Source organism: Sprattus sprattus (assembly GCF_963457725.1).
Source record: "Sprattus sprattus genome assembly, chromosome: 9".
Classification (NCBI taxonomy): domain Eukaryota; kingdom Metazoa; phylum Chordata; class Actinopteri; order Clupeiformes; family Clupeidae; genus Sprattus; species Sprattus sprattus.
In genome coordinates, this window is record NC_137928.1 from 15,448,085 (window position 1) to 15,468,084 (window position 20,000).

The 20,000-nt window shown below is 47.0% G+C and overlaps 1 protein-coding gene across 2 annotated transcripts in view; it reads right to left on the bottom strand.

Annotated features, from left to right (window-relative positions):
• tfdp2 (transcription factor Dp-2) overlaps positions 1 to 20,000 on the bottom strand; it is a 47,818-nt gene that overhangs the window by 15,196 nt on the left and 12,622 nt on the right. The window contains exons 3-6 of one of the 2 annotated variants that reach the window (XM_080845157.1): positions 18,792 to 18,855; positions 7,411 to 7,499; positions 500 to 639; positions 31 to 78 (exon numbers count right to left, since the gene is read on the bottom strand). In XM_080845157.1, coding sequence (XP_080701283.1) covers positions 31 to 78; positions 500 to 639; positions 7,411 to 7,499; positions 18,792 to 18,855 — 341 coding nt within the window. The remainder of the gene's footprint in view (positions 1 to 30; positions 79 to 499; positions 640 to 7,410; positions 7,500 to 18,791; positions 18,856 to 20,000) is intronic. The other variant, XM_080845158.1, reaches the window with a different exon arrangement.

Consider the following 20,000-nt stretch of genomic DNA (forward strand, 5'->3'; position numbering starts at 1 on the left):
AAAACAAATAGTGAAGAATAGTGGTCTCACCGGTCAGACAGATAGGACTCCACAAACTCGTGTGTGCGTTTCTTGGCCCTGCAGAGGAAAAGATGAGGTTGCATGAACAGAAGTCTGAGTGAACTAAACAGCCATTGACCAGCAGGGGGCACTAGACAGCAGTATGACCATGGTGTGTGTGTGTGTGTGTGTGTGTGTGTGTGTGTGTGTGTGTGTGTGTGTTTATGTATAAGATGAAGACAAGAGTGAAAAACAGAGGAAGAAATAAAGAGAGGGCAAATGAGGAAGAGGAAACAAACTAACTAAAAAAGAGGGAATATAAAAATAGAGAGGCTAAAGAAAGAGAGAGGGGGATAACAAGGTACAGAAATTAATGGAGAACGAAAGGATCAGAGATTAAGAGAGAGAGAGAGAGGGAATGAGGGAGAGATGTGTGTGTGTGTGTGTGTATGTGTGTGTGTGTGTGTGTGTGTGTGTAAATGTGAGATATGAGGCTCACCCAGGGGTCCACTCGTTGGCCTCTGGCGCCCGGATTTGCGTCACCATGGCTGTGGGTGTGTGTGTGTGTGTGTGTGTTTGGAACGGGCTGCCGATGATGATGCTGCCCGAGTGAGGGACTCTCTGCGGCGTGCTTATGATCTAAGAGAGAGAGAGACACACACACACAGAGTTACATATTATACACACACACAGTTACATATGCTAATGATCTGAAAGAGAGAAAGAGAGAGAGAGAGAGAGAGGGAGGGGTGGGTGGGGGAGTTTCACATGCTTTTATTCCACATTTGTCTAACTTTGTCACACGATTACACCAATAAAACACACACAATAAGAATATCCCAAGCCACAAGGCTTACTCTATCTACACACAGTCACAGCATCTACAGATCGTTTCATTTACACAAGGGAATAAAGGGAGAGGGCCACGAACAGGGATGGAGAGTGGAGGGTGCAGGAAAGACACAAAGATGAGAGAAGCAGAGAAGGATGAACAGCGAGAGAGGGAGAGAGAGAGAGAGAGTGACAGAGAGAGGGAGAGAGAGAGAGGGAGAGAGAGTGACAGAGAGAGGGAGAGAGAGAGGGAGAGAGAAAGAGAGAAAGAGAGAGAGGGAGATAGAGGGAGAGAGGGAGAAGCAAGAGAATCGAATTGTTCAGTAGTATTTACTACAACACGTCCACCAAATATAAACTTCAGACCGCCAAAACAATACTCAATCAATGGAGGAGCAGAGCCAAGAGCAGGCGATCAATAGACTGTTAAATGCCACAGCGATGGGAATATATCATCTAACTGGCACAGCGATGGGTATATATTATCTATCTGGCACAGCAGTGGGTATATATCATCTATCTGGCACAGCAGTGGGTATATATCATCTATCTGGCCGTTTCCTGTCTCTGAGGGATTGTGGTTCCCCCACGGCTTCATGGGAGCAGAAACAATTAGAAAGCTGGGTTTTATCAGCTGGCACTTTTATTACATTAAACAGCTAGAGTCACTCTAAGAGTCATACAGTAAGTGATAGAGGGAGACTGAGAGAGAGAAACTGACAGATAGAGAGAAACAGACAGATTGAGAGAAAGACTGAGACCGATAGAGAGACTGATTGACAGAAAGAGATAGTGAGGATAGAGCCTGTTAGCAGGACATTAGAAGATTAATTGTCCAGGGGCAGGTGTCACTGATCAATATGTCAGATTGGGGCTCTTTTGGCAAACACACTTTCCACAAGTATGCACACACACACACAGCTATGCAAACACTCACACATGCAAACCCTCACAAATGTAAACACGCACACATTTGTATATAAAAGCATGCAAATTCACACACAGACACACACAGACCACAAATCAAGCACTCGACACACACACGCACACACACACTGCAATGCAAACATACACACACACACAGATACACACTGAGAGGCCTAACCGACCAGAAGTCCCCCTCCTTTGATAAGACTTCTTATGCAAATGGTGTGCAGCTGAGGTGACAGGCTGAGACAGGTGCTCAACGGAAGAGATGTATCTGGGTGATTATCAATGGGGCCCCTAAGTCCCCCCCTCACATACACACACACACACACACGCACACAGTCCCCCCCTCACACACACACACACACGCACACAGTCCCCCCCTCACACACACACACACACACACACACACACACACACACACACACACACACACACACAAACGCACACGCACACGCACAGACCCACACTCAAGGCCCACTGGTATGCCATGCAAACAAAAGTCAACCATCCAACAAGACCAGACAAGACAGGAGGAGATGGGACAAGATGGCAACCTGATGAACGGATCCTCACATTCTCATCCATTATGTAACCGTTAGCTTTAAATACATCCACATTCCTAATTTAATTTTCACTTGGTTTTCCTTGTTAAGGCCTGTGTGTTTCTGCCTGTCTCCGCCCCCCATAGGCGTGGAGTGGGAATGAGTGAACTGAAGACTGTTCAATTATAGCTCTGTGTATGTATGTGTGTCTTAGGTAAGTGCCCCACCTATGTGGGTGTAGGTGTGGAGGAAAGGGGGGTTCTGTTGTCAAATGTACGAGCTGAAGTGTGTTCCAGTGCAGAGAGCAGAAGCACTATAGAAGTGTGTGTAAGAGCCATGTCCGTACTTCCACCCCTTCCCCCTGCCACTGAGCGGAAGTGGCGCGGGTCCTGGCAGCGCGGTGGTGCCAGGGGGCATGAGGGTGCAGAGTGAACTCTCTGTGCCACTCTGGTGCCCGCCTCCCATCTGCCACCACCACACACAGAGCAGCAGCAGCAGCAAGGGAGGGGAGCAAGAGCAGGAACACATGGATACAAACACACACACAGTCACATGTTATAGATCACACACAAACACAGACACACACACACACTGTAACATATCTCTCACACACACACACACACGTACATCACACACACACACACACACACACACAGTCAGAAGACCTGCTGAAGGATGCCAGGAGTGGTAGAATATTATGCAGCCTCTCTCTCTCCTCTCTCTAACTCTTCACACGTTCATCTAAATCATCTCTCTCTCTCTCTCTCCATCCCTCCCTCCCCCAGAGTCACACTGAGGCGCTCACCAAGGACATCTTCTCCCACAGCACTCATCAATCACACCACCATCCCTTCACCACCTCCCTGTCATCCTCTCCTCCTCCCTCTCTCGATTCGGTCCTCTTCTCCTTCCTCTCTCGTTCCTGACCTTTTCTCCTCCATCACTCGTGACCTCTCTCCCTCTATCTGCTCTAAGTGTTTCCCAGTGGGGCAGGGTGTGTGCTGCTCCAGGCCATCCCTTATGACAGGCCTGATGGAGGGGATCTCCAGAAGGAGGCGAGAGGAAAGGAGAGCCACCGACTGCCAAGTCTTCAGTCACGCAGTGCCTCTAACAAGGTACTGTGAGTGTCTCTCTCTGTGAGTGTGTGTGTATGTGTGTGTGTGTGTGTGTGTTTGTATATGAGTGTGTGTGTATGTTTGTGTGTAGTGGTGGTGGGCTAGGGGCTTAATGAGTGCCTGCACAGCCCAGCCCCTTAACGAGCTCATTAAGGACCACACAGCAGGCCCTGTGTTCTCAGTCGGCTCCTTTAACAGGGCTAAAGAGGAGCTCCCTCTCCTCTCTCCACCTCTCTCTCCCCTCTCTCCTTCTACCCTCTCCTCTCTCCACCTCTCTCTCCTTCTACCCTCACCTCTCTCCACCTCTCTCTCCCCTCTCTCCTTCTACCCTCTCCTCTCTCCACCTCTCTCTCCCCTCTCTCCTTCTACCCTCTCCTCTCTCCACCTCTCTCTCTTCACACTGCTGCATCCTTTCCCTATTTCTCTCCCTACTGCCCTCCTTTCTCTCCATCACTTTTACCCCACCTCCCTTCCCTCCCCTTGTCTTCTAGCCTGTTCCCTCTTCAAAAAATTACTTTTTTATATAAACCTGTTGTCAGGTGTGGACCATCAAGCTAATTCTGCCCATGCACCACCCAAGGGCTGTGGCACAAGGCCAGCGAGGTGCAGAGGGGCGTAACGTTGGTGCTGTTTACTTCCTCTCTCAAGAGCGCTCTCCTACCTCTCTACCGCTCTCCCTGGAGTCCTTAATCATGTGCCACAACCACAGTCACACAACCGAGCCAAATGCTGTGATTAACTATTTATGTGTGTGTGTGTGTGTGTGTGTGTGTGTGTGTGTGTGTGTGTGTGTGTGCGTGCGTGCGTGCGTGCGCGAGTGAGTGTGAGAGTGTGAGAGAGCGAGAGAGAGAGAGAGAGAGTGCTTGTGTGCATAGATGAAGACTGCATCCTCAAGGCTCATTACAGTGAGAGCGAGCTTGGTGTGTGAACGCCCCCTACTGACTACAATGGCAACTACAACAGATCCCTTCTGCAATCCTATTAGTTATCCTACATCCAAAGAGGCCTACTGTACTACTATGGGCCTTAATGACATTCACAGGCAAATGGCAAACAGCAAAGCAACAAGCAAAGTCTGCCGCACGTGACCTAAAGAGAATTTAATAACTTGGCAAAATCATTTTGCCAATTTAAAACCATGAGCAAGATCCTAAGCGCTTGGATGGGTCAGTGCAGTGCTCCCACACGCCATGATTTAGTTCATGCGAGACAGACTCTCCTCGTTGCCCATCAATGAAATGAGCACCCTTTGTATCAACAAATAGCACATACATGGTACAGGCCCAGAGGTTATGCATTAAAATTAACTTCTTATTATTAATAACTAAATAAAAAAAAAAAATCCACATACTTATCACCACGTAATTCTCAATACACATTAAATGAAAGGTAGTTATATTTAAGCGGACGGTGTGACTTTAAGCATGCACTTAACATGGGGTAAGGGGCAGTTATCATGGGGTAAGGGGCAGTTATCATGGGGTAAGAAGGCAGTTATCATGGGGTAAGAAGGCAGTTATCATGGGGTAAGGGGCAGTTAGCATGGGGTAAGGGGCAGTTATCATGGGGTAAGAAGGCAGTTATCATGGGGTAAGGGGCAGTTAGCATGGGGTAAGGTGCTGTTATCATGGGGTAAGGGACTGTTAGCATGGGGTAAGAAGGCAATTAGCATGGGGTAAGAACGCAGTTAACATGGGGTAAGGTGCAGTTAGCATGGGGAAAGGGGCAGTTAGCATGGGGTAAGGGGCAGTTAGCATGGGGTAAGGGGCTGTTAGCATTGGGTAAAGGGCTGTTAGCATTGGGTAAAGGGCTGTTAGCATTGGGTAAAGGGCTGTTAGCATTGGGTAAAGGGCTGTTAGCATTGGGTAAGGGGCAGGCTTAACTCATTAGCACGTGAGCGGAGTGGAGTGCTGGGCGGGGCGGGCTGCCCTCAGACAGCTGGGTTTAGAGAGGAGGGTGGAGGCCACTTATCACCAGCGTAAACACAACATGACCTGACTGTTATATGGAGATCAGATATAGAGATAGATTTGATGTGTGTTTCAACATTTCAAATGTGTGTGTGTGTGTGTGTGTGTGTGTTCCTGAAGATTGGAACTGATTGGAGGAGACAAAGGCCATGTTGCTTGGGAGTTATACAGCACTTCTGGTGCTGACCAGTGCAAAACACAACGGGAAATAACACAACCTTAAAAATAATACAGAATTTTTTAGTGGGGAACTGAAAATGAATCTGTGCAGGAATCTATTTAGGGGGACCCATATATAGTTTGTCCCTTTAACAGGGGAAACTGACCCCTTAAATAACAGTTGAAAAGACTCTTATTTTGTACCATTTACACACACAAAATATCTCTCAATGTATAATATGCAGTGATCAAAGTATGGACATAATCGCTTGTGTGTTTTTTGTCTCTACTTTTACTTTATGTTTTTAACTTACGGTTACTAAACTTTATATAGCGACAGTGTTCACTTTTACTGTTACTAACCTTAACATAGTGACTGAGTTTTAAATGTACAAACAGACAAAGTGAACACATTCTTATCTCAACAGTTGACAACTCCTGTTTTAATTGTTTGTATGAGCATTAAGGCGCCCAAAACATTGGTTGTTTTAAAGCCATGGGGAGTTTAGGTCTAAAACTAGCTAGCTAACTTCTTCAAAGGCATGCAAAGGCTAGCAGACACCACAGACAGCTAACTTGGCACTGATAAAGGCTTGCCAACATGGGAACTAGTGTCTTTTGGCCACAGACAGCTAAGTTGACACTGATAAAAGCTAGCCAACAAAGTGTGTTTTGGCAAAACAGCTGGGTATATTGTGCTGTGCAAGAGTGCATTTTAAAATGCACCAATTTCCAACCATACTCTTGCACACACATAATCTTAGAACTCTCTCACACTATACTTGGGAAGTGCAACATCCTGCCCCCCCCACCACCACCCCCAATTTGCCTTTTTTATTACCTTCACCTGCCACAAAGCACTCAAACCCCCTCTCTGCGTCCATCATCCACGCGCCGACTGATAAACTCATAGTTTTGCTTTTGCCTTTTATGAGTAATAAAACAAGTTAATATTTCACTACTGCGTGGGCCTCTAGCCTACTCTAGCCTTGGCCTGAATGAAGCAGCTGTGACACCGGTTAATCAAGCGCTCCTCACTGGAATGCCTCCTTTCAGTTCTGAAACCGGGTCTGCCAAGACTCCTCACTGGCCTGTGTGGTTCAGTGCCTCACACCCTGCGTAAGTGACTGGCGCTCCAAGGTCTTATGATTCCAAAGGTCCACAGCTTCCAGCTCAGCTGCACTTGTGCACTTACGCTTGCCTCAGACCTTCATAAAACTAAATTAAGAGATTCTTTATAGAGATAAAATCATCCCATTCTACTCTGTGTTTCCAAAGGGGCAAAACTTAAGACTTAAACGCTTATAAAAGGGCTCAGCTTTAGAAACAGATCTGTAATGTCATTGTAATATGATACGATTCTTTTATTCGTTTTTAAAAGTGTTTTTTTTTATCTCAGATTAATGGTGGGACTGTGATCTCTCTCTTCTTACTACCAATCTAAAGATGTCTACTAGACACCCCTCTCTGGGACCTCAGTCCTCAGCTTTTTCATTCACATCTTATTTTCTCTGTTCTTTCACCAGATTGTCTTTAAATCGACTGTAATGCCGCTATCTATGCTTACTCTACTGAAGATCTTTTTGTTGTATTTCAAAGCATTTTTGTAACATTATTATTATCTCCAAATGTTGTCTAGTTGTCATTTGTTTTTGTATATTTATTAGTTTAAATAATGTGTAAGGCTTTAAAATCTCTTTTCCTTGTGATGTCATTTTCTTTTTTTAAATTTTGAACCCAAGAACAAATGAACGCAGAACAGAAATGAAGGAAAGCTTAAGAAACAGAAAGAGCAAATGAGGCTTGAAAAAGAGAAAGAACGATTGAAAGAGAAAAACTCTCTGAGGCGGCAAGTCTACTCACCATTGGGGTCCCCACATTGGAGTTTACAGCTCCCAGAGTAATCTTGGTGGCGGGACTGTAGCTGGATTGCGTTATCAGAGAAATGTTGCCTGCAAAACACACACAGACACACACACTTACTTCCTCAGAGTGGAAACAGTCACCCCAACCTCCCCACCACACTCATGAGCCTGCAGACTCAGAGCCTCCATTTTATGATGATACCACAAACTAGCAGGAGGCCCTCAGGGGACCCTCGCAAACGGCGCAGACTGGGAACAAGTCTTTAACAACATCAATCTCCATTTTAGTATCTCCATTTTAGGGTATTTCATACAACTGGCCCCACTTGAAATGTGTCTTCATGTCTTCATATGCTGTTATAAGATGTACTTGGGGGTACTACGAGGGTTGGTCACACATAGGTACATGTGCTTACATGACAAGTATATTGTTACGAAACGTGAACCAACTACTTGCAGAATTATATGAAAGATGGAAGCACAAAAGCACAAGCACAATCATACATTTCTTGTAGCGGTCATTATGAATATAACTCAAGACTGACGAACGTTTGAATGGCCCCTTCAATTTAATGGAACTTTCTGTAACATTCTGAGGAGCCTATATTGCATACTGCACCCTTACACTTGGACACTTCCATGATTCAACCCCTGGGTCATTCCCCGTCATGCAGAGCCCCTGTATCAGTCCAGGGAAGGCACAGACACTGGTCCTTTGGACTAACCTAAAGCTGCTTTTCACCTTTAACAAGAACCAGAAGAACCAAGAACCAGATTGGCTAAACTACGCTCGCCTGTCAGTCTTTGACCACCAGGAGTAGTGGTTCCTCAAGCAACCAGAAATCACTATTGCAGTAAAGAGGGGCACGACATGCATTCCACTGGATGAGAGTGACACAACCTCAACATAAAGCATGCACTCCAGTTCCACTGGATGAGAGTGACATCACCTCAACATGCAGCATGCACTCCAGTTCCACTGGATAAGTGACATCACCTCAACACTCAGCATGCACTCCACTTTCACCTCACCTAATATTCCAACAGAGACAAATTCCCCTCAAGAGCATCTCAAAGGCGAGAGCAAATCCATCAACCACAGCTTCAATGCAATCCTGACAGCATATTTAAAAACAGCTAATTGGGGCAATCAATCAAGTCCCTTGAACTATGTCTGTTCACAACCCCCCCGCCTCATTAAAAACCTTGTCAATTTTACGTGTTTTAGCATAAACAAGGTATGATATGGTAAAAGTATGGGATGATATGGTTAAAGTATGGGATGATATGGTTAAAGTATGGTATGATATGGTTGTAGTATGGCATGATATGGTTGTAGTATGGTATGATATGGTTGTAGTATGGTATGATATGGTTGTAGTATGGCATGATATGGTTGTAGTATGGTATGATATGGTTGTAGTATGGCATGATATGGTTGTAGTATGGCATGATATGGTTGTAGTATGGCATGATATGGTTGTAGTATGGTATGATATGGTTGTAGTATGGTATGATATGGTTGTAGTATGGCATGATATGGTTGTAGTATGGCATGATATGGTTGTAGTATGGTATGATATGGTTGTTGTATGGTATGATATGGTTAAAGTATGGTATGATATGGTTGTAGTATGGCATGATATGGTTGTTGTAGAGCTTCTGCCCCGCATGTGCTGAGGGCTGGGTAACGCAAGTTACACAATGCGACTCTAAATAAAGGAGGCTGCGTGCATTATGGGTGCTACAAAGGAGGCCTGTCGCAGTTGCGGGGGGTGGGGTGGGGTGCAGGGGGTGGAGAGGGGGGCGATGTGGTGAGGGGCGGCTCCTAGAATTCATTTCCTCAGGGGGGGCGGGTATGCAAACCAATGCCGGGTTCAAGTTGGGTGGGGTGGGGGGTGCTATGCAAATGTACTCCTGATGGACGCGTATGCAGCACGCAGAAGGAGAACACTCAGCCCACTGTCCCAGAGAGGCAGGCAAAGAGACAACTGTGCAACACACACACACACACACACACACACACACACACACACACACACACACACACACACACACACACACACACACACATCAGGACTTTCACTTGTGTTTGGACTTTAATTCCATGCAGATGTGCACACACACACACACACTCACACACACTCAAAATGAATTCACTTGCGTGGGTTTAGACCGTGCTTCCACACACGCATTCACACAGACCCAAACACACACAAACTTAACTGTCACTATAAGTCATCCATTGTCTACGGCTAGGGGCAAGTGCGTAACCTGAGACCCTCAATGGCATCAGGGCGATCGGGACTGAACCCCCAAACACTAGAGCACTGAGAGGGAGGAAGGGAGGCCACCAACTCAAGGTCAAAGACTGCATCAGTGATACAGCATCACACGTCTGAGTCAGGGATGAACTGCGTCGTGCACGTACGCACGAGCACACACACACACACACACACACACGCGCACAGACACAGACACACAGGCTTAGCCCAGCATTTCTCTTCAGAGCGCTCCCCCCCTCTTCTGTGCGATGGCTCAGAGCGGCTGAGTTTGACAATCTCTGAACTTTTCAGAAAAGGCCTGGTGTTGTGCGACCTGCCAGCGCTCCTATTAACACTATTTGGACACAAACCCAAAGTAAGCATCACTTCCCTTCCTTATCCGGTGCACACCCAATCTCACTAAATCCATTAAGAGATTGTAGACAGCCGATGATTGATCAGGAACGTCCGTGAGAGCATCGTCCACATCTCTTTGCAGCACTACATCTGATTTCACACAATAAATAAACGAGACTACTAAACTAAACAAGACTTCAGATGATTGATTAGTTGTGTCTGGGGTACTCCCCATTGGCTGAATCAGGAGACCTGCAGCCAGAGCGGCCCTCGGCAGGTAAGACTGTCCATGCTGGGTGAAGTATAACATCTGTCCCTACTCAGAATAGTCTATGCTAATATCATAACAGTGTTAATTATCGGACGGCGTGTGTTATCGGCAAACGTTTGCGTTGTCATGTGAATCCATTATCAAACTTAAGTTATAGGTTGTTAATCTATTATTAAACATTTTGATTGTTTCACAGAATGGCCGATGTTTGAAACTGTCTGATAACTGACATAGCTACGCTACACTCTTACACAGACAATAACTAGTTAGATTCACTTTCACTCTTTAGTTCTATAGCACCAGGAACACACAAGCTCAGGGGACTTTGCAGACAAAGATAGAAGAATGAAATCACCCATGGGTGAGCTCACGTCCACAGGCAAGGAGAAAATCCCCTTTTAACAGCAAAGAAACCTTGAGCAGCATGCAACTGAAAGGGACGGAGGATGTGTTAGTCGGGTTCGCCTTAAGACCACAGATCACAACCTCAATATCATCTGTCTCAGAACGTGTGAATCACGATGTGCCATCCTTTGTGTAAATACCATGCTAATTAGAGTATTAGAGAGTAAAACGGCGGGCTCTCGATCTTTCAAATGCTTATTAGAATATTGGAGAGTAAACGGCGGTCTCTCGATCATTAAAATGATGGCTGCCAATCAAACACGCTTTCGGGAAACGCTCCCCAAAACCAGATCCGGGGGGGGGGGGGCATGTTAACTGGGACTGCACTGGAGTTGGGCCAGATAAGTGGTGAAGGGGGGGCAGTGTGGCTCTGGGGAAGGAAAAGGGTGCGGGTGGTTGGGGGTTGTCTTGTTAGAGGGGTTGCTGGGTCTCATTAGCAGGGGCTGGGAGGGCCGGAGGAGAAGAGGAGGATGTAGTTATGGAGAAGGAAGATTGGGCTCCAGCTACACACATAGCAGACCAGGAGCAAGGGGTATTCTGGGTAGTCTGAGGGTCGCTGGTGTTTGTGTTTGCGCTCTGACTTTCGGCCAACACAAACAATGAAACGTTTTCAGCCTTGTGCATCAACACATAAATGTGCAGAACTCACATTTATAAGGGAAGTGAGTGCACTCACAACACACACACACACACACACACACACACACACACACACACACACACACACACACACACACACACACACACACACACACACACACACACACACACACACACACACACACACACACACATACATTAACACTTTGCGTGTATGTTCACAAACACATATTTAACACTGTTTCAATGCAACTGAAAACGATTTGTTTCATGCTGCAATGGCAATGGTGTGTGACACTCCACCGAGTAAGAAGCTCGACAACTCCATCCTCTTCCATTGGTGGGATGTCCCTGCATGCAGTTCTGTTTGCAAGAACACTGTGCCTGTTTGAGCTTTGAGATCTGATAACATTATGGCACACACTATCCGTGTGAAGTATATAAGTGAAGACTGTAGTTTATTTGATGGTTTAGGTTGGGCCCCCAGTGTTGTGAGATTACTCCTGAGGCTGAATCTGAGGCCATCTCAATAACCCCAAGCTGTGCAAACACTGCTATTGATAGTGTAGCTGCAAACACACACACACACACACACACACACACACACACACACACACACACACACACACACTGCTATTGATAGTGTAGCTGCTGGGGTTTCTGACTGAGCCTTCAAGTGGAGGAGCAGGAGATGAGCATTAGGAGAGGAGCAGATGGGAGGGCTGTGATGCAGAAGTTTGTGGGTGTGTGATTATGGTGTGTGTGGGTGTGTGTGTGTGTCTGTATGGATGACAGTGTGTGTTTGTGTGTGTATATATTTGTGTGTGTGTGAGTGTGTCTGTATGGATGACAGTGTGTGTGTGTGTGTGTGTGTGTGTGTGTGTGTGTGTGTGTGTGTGTGTGTGTGTGTGTCTTTATGGATGACAGTGTGTGTTTGTGTGTGTGTGTGTCTGGGGTGTGAGAGGAGTGAGTGAGTGTGTGTGTGTGTGTGTGTGTGTGTGTGTGTGTGTGTGTGTGTGTGTGTGTCTGGGGTGTGAGAGGAGTGTGTCGTACTCCAGAGGCCCCTCGGCACAGGAATGTAGCCCCTTCACACCGCAACAATGAGCCCTGCTTCATTAGAATACAGCTGAGCGGCCGCATCGCCACACACACACACACATACACACACGCGGATATACTCACACTCACCGACATACGCACACACGGACATACTCACACACACACCCAAACATATATGCAAACACACACAGGAACCAATCCCCAACAACACACATACACACACACACACACACACACACACACGCACACACGCACACACGCACACACGCACACACGCACACACGCACACACGGACACACGCACGCACAGAAAATGGGGCCCAATTATCAGGTCACATCCACACAGCCATAATGGGCCCATGTGACATTTCTGTAGTGTAAAGACAAGAGTGTGATAAATAGTGATTTTTTTTCCCCCCTTTCACGCCCGTGGCCTACATCGACCTCTGGCCGTTTCAGTAGAATGGAAGAATGATCTATGAGGTTGTTGCGTACACCAAAACCAAGCCAGTGACACACCACGCACAGCATCACAACACTAGAGTGGAGGCTAGAGACTTACTGCTGATGGAGTACGGACATACACACACAGCCACACACACACGTCCATGCAAACACATAAACCATCATTACAGCCCAACACACGCACACTATACACACACACACAGACATATATACAGCAACATTATACACACACACATGTAAACACTACCATCTCACTCACACACACGCACTTATATATACACACAACCATTATACACACACGTATGTAAACACTACCATCTCACTCACACACACACACACACACACACACACACACACACGATAGACAATAATAAATAAATACACATGATAAATCAGCTTAATGACACAGACACACGTATAGCTGAAGCTGGAGTACTGACGTAATCTCTCCTATAGACACAGTAGTGTTTATCACATGAGAACATCAGGCTCACTCCACTTAATAAGCTGTGCTAGCAAAAACATCATTCACAAAACACACACACACTCAGGGCTTGGGAGTGGAATGTGTGTATATGCCAGAGCGCATTGAGAGGCCTGATTGGGGCACGCCACAGGCAGACAGCAGCATCCATCACAAGCACAGGCGTCTGAACAGGCCACCCCCTCACCCAAACGCCAGGAACACACAAGCACAGGCGTCTGAATAACCCCCCTTAACCCTAACGCCAGGAACACCAAACCTGCAAATCAGGCATTAACTCAACACTCCCTCACTGAACAACTACTCTTTTAACAGCTCACTGCCCTCCATGAACAAACACACACACACACAGACAGACTCTGTCTTCCTCTCTCTCTCTCCATCTCACACACACACACACAATGCTACTACCCTTCTTTACCTTGTACCATCCGGGTGAGATATGAGTGAGTCAGTGGGCTGGCATGCTTGCATGCATGAGGAAGACAAACACAAAACGGGTATTTTGTTGTGAGAACTCTGCCACTGCAGGCTCTTCACCTAGCTTCTGCCAAACCACAAGCACGACAGCAACAGCAAATCACACACACACACACACACACATGCACGCACACACACCACACACACACATGCATGCACGCACACCACACACACACACACACACACACACACACACACACGGACACTCAAACAGACAGACAGCAGAACCTAACACCCTTGTTGCCACTTCAAAAAAGGTTACACAACACTTACCCACCATCATATCACTTTCACCACAAAGCTTACAAAGCAAGAGCAACAACCTATCAAAATGGCAGCCGATGTCAAAAGCATCCAACAGGAAAGCAAAGCAAAGGCTGGAAGTCAACAAGTGGCTGGTCTTTGGTTTGGGGCTTTACCTGGAGGCTTGGGAAGAGGGACAAGCAGAACCTCCATACCTCTGGTTCCTTTTCTTCCCTTCTGTGTAGCTTTCACTCTCTATTTCACTTCTCTCACACACACCCAGCCACCCAGCCACACACACTCACTCACTCACACACACACACACACACACACACACTCAGAGCCGACCACTGATCCCCTCCCCCCCGTCAAGGCATGCAGGGAATCGAGGAACTTCCAGAGAAACACAGAGAAACAGAGAGAGAGAGAGAGAGAGAGACACAGAGGGAGAGAGGGAGATTAAGGGAATCTTTGCAGCCCCCCACCCACTAGAGCGTCAGCCAGCCACACAGCCCTAAATCCCATTACCAGCCTAGAGAAAAATACAGAGAGAGAGAGAGAGAGAGAGAGAGGGAGAGAGAGAGGGAGAGAGAGACACAGAGAAACTGTCTGATTGTGTATGAGAGAGAGAGTGAGAGAGAAGGATAGAGAGAGCTTTTCTTTACCTTGAGAAGAGTTGAGAGCATGCTTCACAGTACCCCAGCAGGCGGAGACCCTGTACCCCTTCTCTCACAGTCACTCACTCCCAGACAAGCACACACTCTCTCACACACGCTCACACACACACACACACTCTCTCTTACACACCATGCGCTCTCTCCCCACTTTCTTTTGTTACCATTGAATGGAAACTTGAGAGTCCAACCAGGCATGGCTAGGCGATTGCAGAGGCAGTGCACCAGTCAACCAGCCAGCCAGCCAGCTAGCCAGCCATCTCTCTCTCTCTTCCTCCTTTCTCTCTCTCCAGTGCAAAACACATTAGCTCCTACACTCTGGGACAGTGGTCACCGCAGCTTGCCACACACACACACACACACACACACACACACACACACACACACACACACAAACACACACACACACACACACACACACACTCAGGGGAGGTCTGGCTCCCTGAGAAAGGATGAGTGGTTGCTTGCTTTGGTCTAGCTGGTCTGAAAGCCTGGGGGGGGGGGGAGAACTCCAGAGAGCATGGGAAAACGTGCGTGTGCCTGCATGTAAGCCTCATTCACTCACTCTCTCACACACACACACACACACACACCTACTCAGAGGCATCACCCTACTTGTGTCGTGTGGCTGGCTTGGTAGGTGACTAGCAAATAATGGAGAAAGAGATTTGTGTGTGTGTGTGTGTGTGTGTGTGTGTGTGTGTGTGTGTGTGTGAGAGAGAGAGGGTTAGCTGTAGGTGAATGCAGGGGTGGGGGGCTTCTGGCTAAAAGGGACCACATGTGGACACAGAGAGACTGGATCATGCACAGGAAATAGAGGAAAGCTCAGGTGATTGACAGGGTTAGCTATGTTTACATTTGGTCCTGCTCAGACTCCTGATCTGTGTGCATGCTGAACACCACAAAGTAGCTCTGTGTTCACTCCAACTATATTATAATCAAAGCAATATCTGTTTTGAAAGACTTTGTTCAAGGGTTCTGCTGAGAAAAAATAAAAGTTTACAAACTTTAAAGTTCCAGGCTTTCCAGGTCCAATGAGTTACTTGCTGCTAGTTACAATTACTTGCTTATACTTGCTATAGTTACAACAAATTCCGTTACAAACAGTGAACGGAATACTTGCAGGATGATATGAAAGATGTGAAGCACCAAACCCGCTGCCAATGGCAGCATTCATTCAGTTTTTGCAGCGGCCATTGTAAGAAACATCAGACCTCCAAAAGTTGGGATGGCACATTCAATTCAACTGAACTTTTTGCAAAATTCTGAGGAGCTGTAGAATAAAGAATAGTTGAGTACAGTAAAGTATAGTGTATTGGCTAAAGGTAACCAAGCATATCAGCTCAATGCACTGTAAGCTGGTCTAATGGATATGTGTTTATAAAATGTTTTTGGGGTCCTTGAGGCCAGAGGGAGATATTAGCTGGTCAGTGAGTGCCTGCTACATTCACACCAAACACACAGATAGACACTAATCCCACTCAGAACACTCATTACAGAGCAACAAAAACAGAGAGAAAGAGAGGGAGAGAGCAAGAGAAGGAGAGAGAGAGAGAGAGAAAGAGAACAAGAGGAGCGAGAGAGAGAGAGAGAAGGAGAGAGAAAGAGAACAAGAGGAGTGCGAGAGAGAGAAGGAGAGAGAAAAGGAGAGAGAGAGCAAGAGAGAAAGAGAACAAGAGGAGCGAGAGCGAGAGAGAGAAGGAGAAAGAGAACAAGAGAGGTGAGAGAGAGAGAAGGAGAGAGAAAAGGAGAGAGAGAGCAAGAGCGAGAGCAAGTGAAGGAGAAAGAGAGGGAGAGGGAGAAAAAATAGCCCTTTAGCCCAGTCCCATGATGATCCCCGAGGATCCAGTCCGAGGCCCAGCGTGATGAGGCAGCCGGTGGGGAGGCCTGGTCAAACCAGACCATCGCTCCTGGTCTAACAACACCATCGCTCCTGGTATAACCACACCATCGCTCCTGGTCAAACCACACCATCGCTCCTGGTCAAACCAGACCATCGCTCCTGGTCAAACCAGACCATCGCTCCTGGTCAAACCACACCATCGCTCCTGGTCAAACCACATCATCGCTCCTGGTCAAACCACATCATCGCTCCTGGTCAAACAACACCATCGCTCCTGGTATAACCACACCATCACTCCTGGTATAACCACATCATCGCTCCTGGTATAACCACACCATCGCTCCTAGTATAACCACACAATCACTCCTGGTCAAACCACACCATCCCTCCTGGTCAAACCACACCATCACTCCTGGTCAAACCACACCATCACTCCTGGTCAAACCACACCATCACTCCTGGTCAAACCACACCATCACTCCTGGTCAAACCACACCATCACTCCTGGTCTAACAACACCATCGCTCCTGGTCAAACCACACCATCGCTCCTGGTCAAACCACACCATCGCTCCTGGTCAAACCACACCATCACTCCTGGTCTAACAACACCATCACTCCTGGTCTAACAACACCATCACTCCTGGTCAAACCACACCATCGCTCCTGGTCAAACCACACCATCACTCCTGGTCAAACCACACCATCGCTCCTGGTCAAACCACACCATCACTCCTGGTCAAACCACACCATCGCTCCTGGTCAAACCACACCATCACTCCTGGTCTAACAACACCATCGCTCCTGGTCAAACCACACCATCGCTCCTGGTCAAACCACACCATCACTCCTGGTCAAACCACACCATCGCTCCTGGTCAAACCACACCATCGCTCCTGGTCTAACCACACCATTGCTCCTGGTCTAACCACACCATCGCTACGGAGCATTCGAGGAAAACCCTGTATGCCAACTCAGGCAAACGGGACGCATCATAATGGTCCAATCAAACCGGTGCGAAACGATATCATCTCACAATGGCTCATGCCTACAAAGTGTAGCTGTCGTGGCCTCCACTGAGGTCAACTCTCTTGGCTCAGATCCCACTGAGGTCAGTTCAGTAGCTCACTAATAACACACCTCAACTCCCCTTCAGCACCATCAGCACAGCAACATCCAAGCCCAACCCTACAACAGTCACCTACTTAGTGAGTGAACAGTAACTTCAGGGTCAAGTGCTTAAATGGAGGCAATTTAGGCAATATCATGCATCCAGTGAACCCCACACTGGAGCCCTATAGTATGGAGACTGAGCATGAGCATGCTAAATAGATAAATAGATAAAGAGATAGATAGATAGATAGATACACTTTTCCCCATATGGAAATAGATAGCTAGATACACTTTTCCCCATATGGAAATTTAGGATAAATGTGGTAATATTAAAATACAAACAGATCAGATGCCAGTTTCAATGTATTAAAACTAAAGTCATCATCATCAGTATCATAGTCATCGTCGTCAACTTCATTATAACCAGTCATCATCATCATCATCATTATCATAGTCATCATCCTCACCACCATCGTCAGTAGTAATGAGTTAAATTTCAACACCAGTGACGGTGGTTCTGTCTGGACTCTTAATTGAGCGGTGATGGTGGTTCTGTCTCCTAATAGACCAGTGACGGTGGTTCTGTCTGGACTCTAAATGGACCAGTGATGGTGGTTCTGTCCGGACTCTTAATGGGCCAGTGACGGTGGTTCTGTCTGGACTCTAAATGGACCAGTGATGGTGGTTCTGTCCGGACTCTAAATGTACCAGTGACGTTGGTTCTGTCTCAAATCTAAATGGACCAGTGACGTTGGTTCTGTCTGGAATCTAAATGGACCAGTGACGTTGGTTCTGTCTGGAATCTAAATGGACCAGTGACGTTGGTTCTGTCTGGAATCTAAATGGACCAGTGATGGTGGTTCTGTCTGGACTCTAAATGGACCAGTGACGTTGGTTCTGTCTGGAATCTAAATGGACCAGTGATGGTGGTTCTGTCTGGATTCTAAATGGACCAGTGACGGTGGTTCTGTCTGGACTCTAAATGTACCAGTGACGTTGGTTCTATCTGGACTCTAAATGGACCAGTGACGTTGGTTCTGTCTGGAATCTAAATGGACCAGTGATGGTGGTTCTGTCTGGACTCTTAATGGACCAGTGACGGTGGTTCTGTCCAGACTCTTACCTTTAGGCAGGTTCTGGTTGCTCAGAAAGGCCTTGAGATCTCCACAAAGAGTGGCAGCTCCAACCTAACAGAGTGGAGGAGGGAGAGAGAGAGAAAGAGAGCGAAAGAGACGAGAGAGAATGAGAGAGAGAAAGAAAGGGAGAGAAAGAGGGAGAGAACGAGAGAGAGAGAGAGAGAGAGAGAGAGAGAGAACAAAACGAGAGAGAGAGAAAGAAAGAAAGAAAGAGAGGAAAAAAAGAAAGAGAGAGAGATTTAGCAACTTCAATCACAAAATGTTCCCTCTGTCTCTTTGGCAAAGGACATAGGCATCATGAAAAAGCATGCAAGGAGCCTTCAACTAGGACTGGTAGCTATGTACACATGTGGGTGAGCTTCAATGCAACACACACACACACACACACACACACACACACACACGCACACACATACGCACACACACGCACACACACACGCACACAAACAAGCATTTCCATTTTTTCTATGTCAGCATACTTGTGCATCACTGGCGTGACATCTCCAAAAGCGCTCATTAACTCAAATGCCAGATGAGATGATGGCCAGTAGAGCGACCTTTCACGCTAATCCAGGCCTCCGCCTCCCAATCACTCACCGCCACCCTGCACTCTGTGGTGGGGCTTTGGCTTTCTCTCTCCCTCTCTCTCGCTCTCTCTCTGTGTGTGGGTGTGCGGCTGAGGCCGGCTGAGCGGGTTCCTGTCTATCAGTGGCAGAGGGGTGGTGTCTGCTCTGGGCCTGATAGGCTGGTATCTCAGGGTGGCATGGAGACGGAGACGGAGACAGGCCGTGTGCTTGCGCCCACACCGCCTCAGTTTGAGGACACGGTTCTCCTTCAGGCAATAAGATGATGCTTTAAGGCAAGGCCGCCTACTCTGTAGGTGCGCTGTTATGTGTAATCCTTCGGGTTTAATACTTTGGGTGTAATCCTTTTGTCTCTACAATCTGCTAAATGCCTTTCAACCGCTTTTAAAAAAAATATATAACTAGTTTGGATGCCATTTAGAAGAACCATGGTGAAACTCCTTAAAAACCAAATATGGCCACACACACACAGACTGAATGCCTAGTCTTGAATTTTATCAGTCTAGCCTGATGTCTCATCTGTTCCCTTAGGGCATCCAAACACTAGAACCATTTTAAAGTTCTGCTCAAATTCTAGAACCGTAGCTAGTAAAGTTCTCCTAATTATGCTCA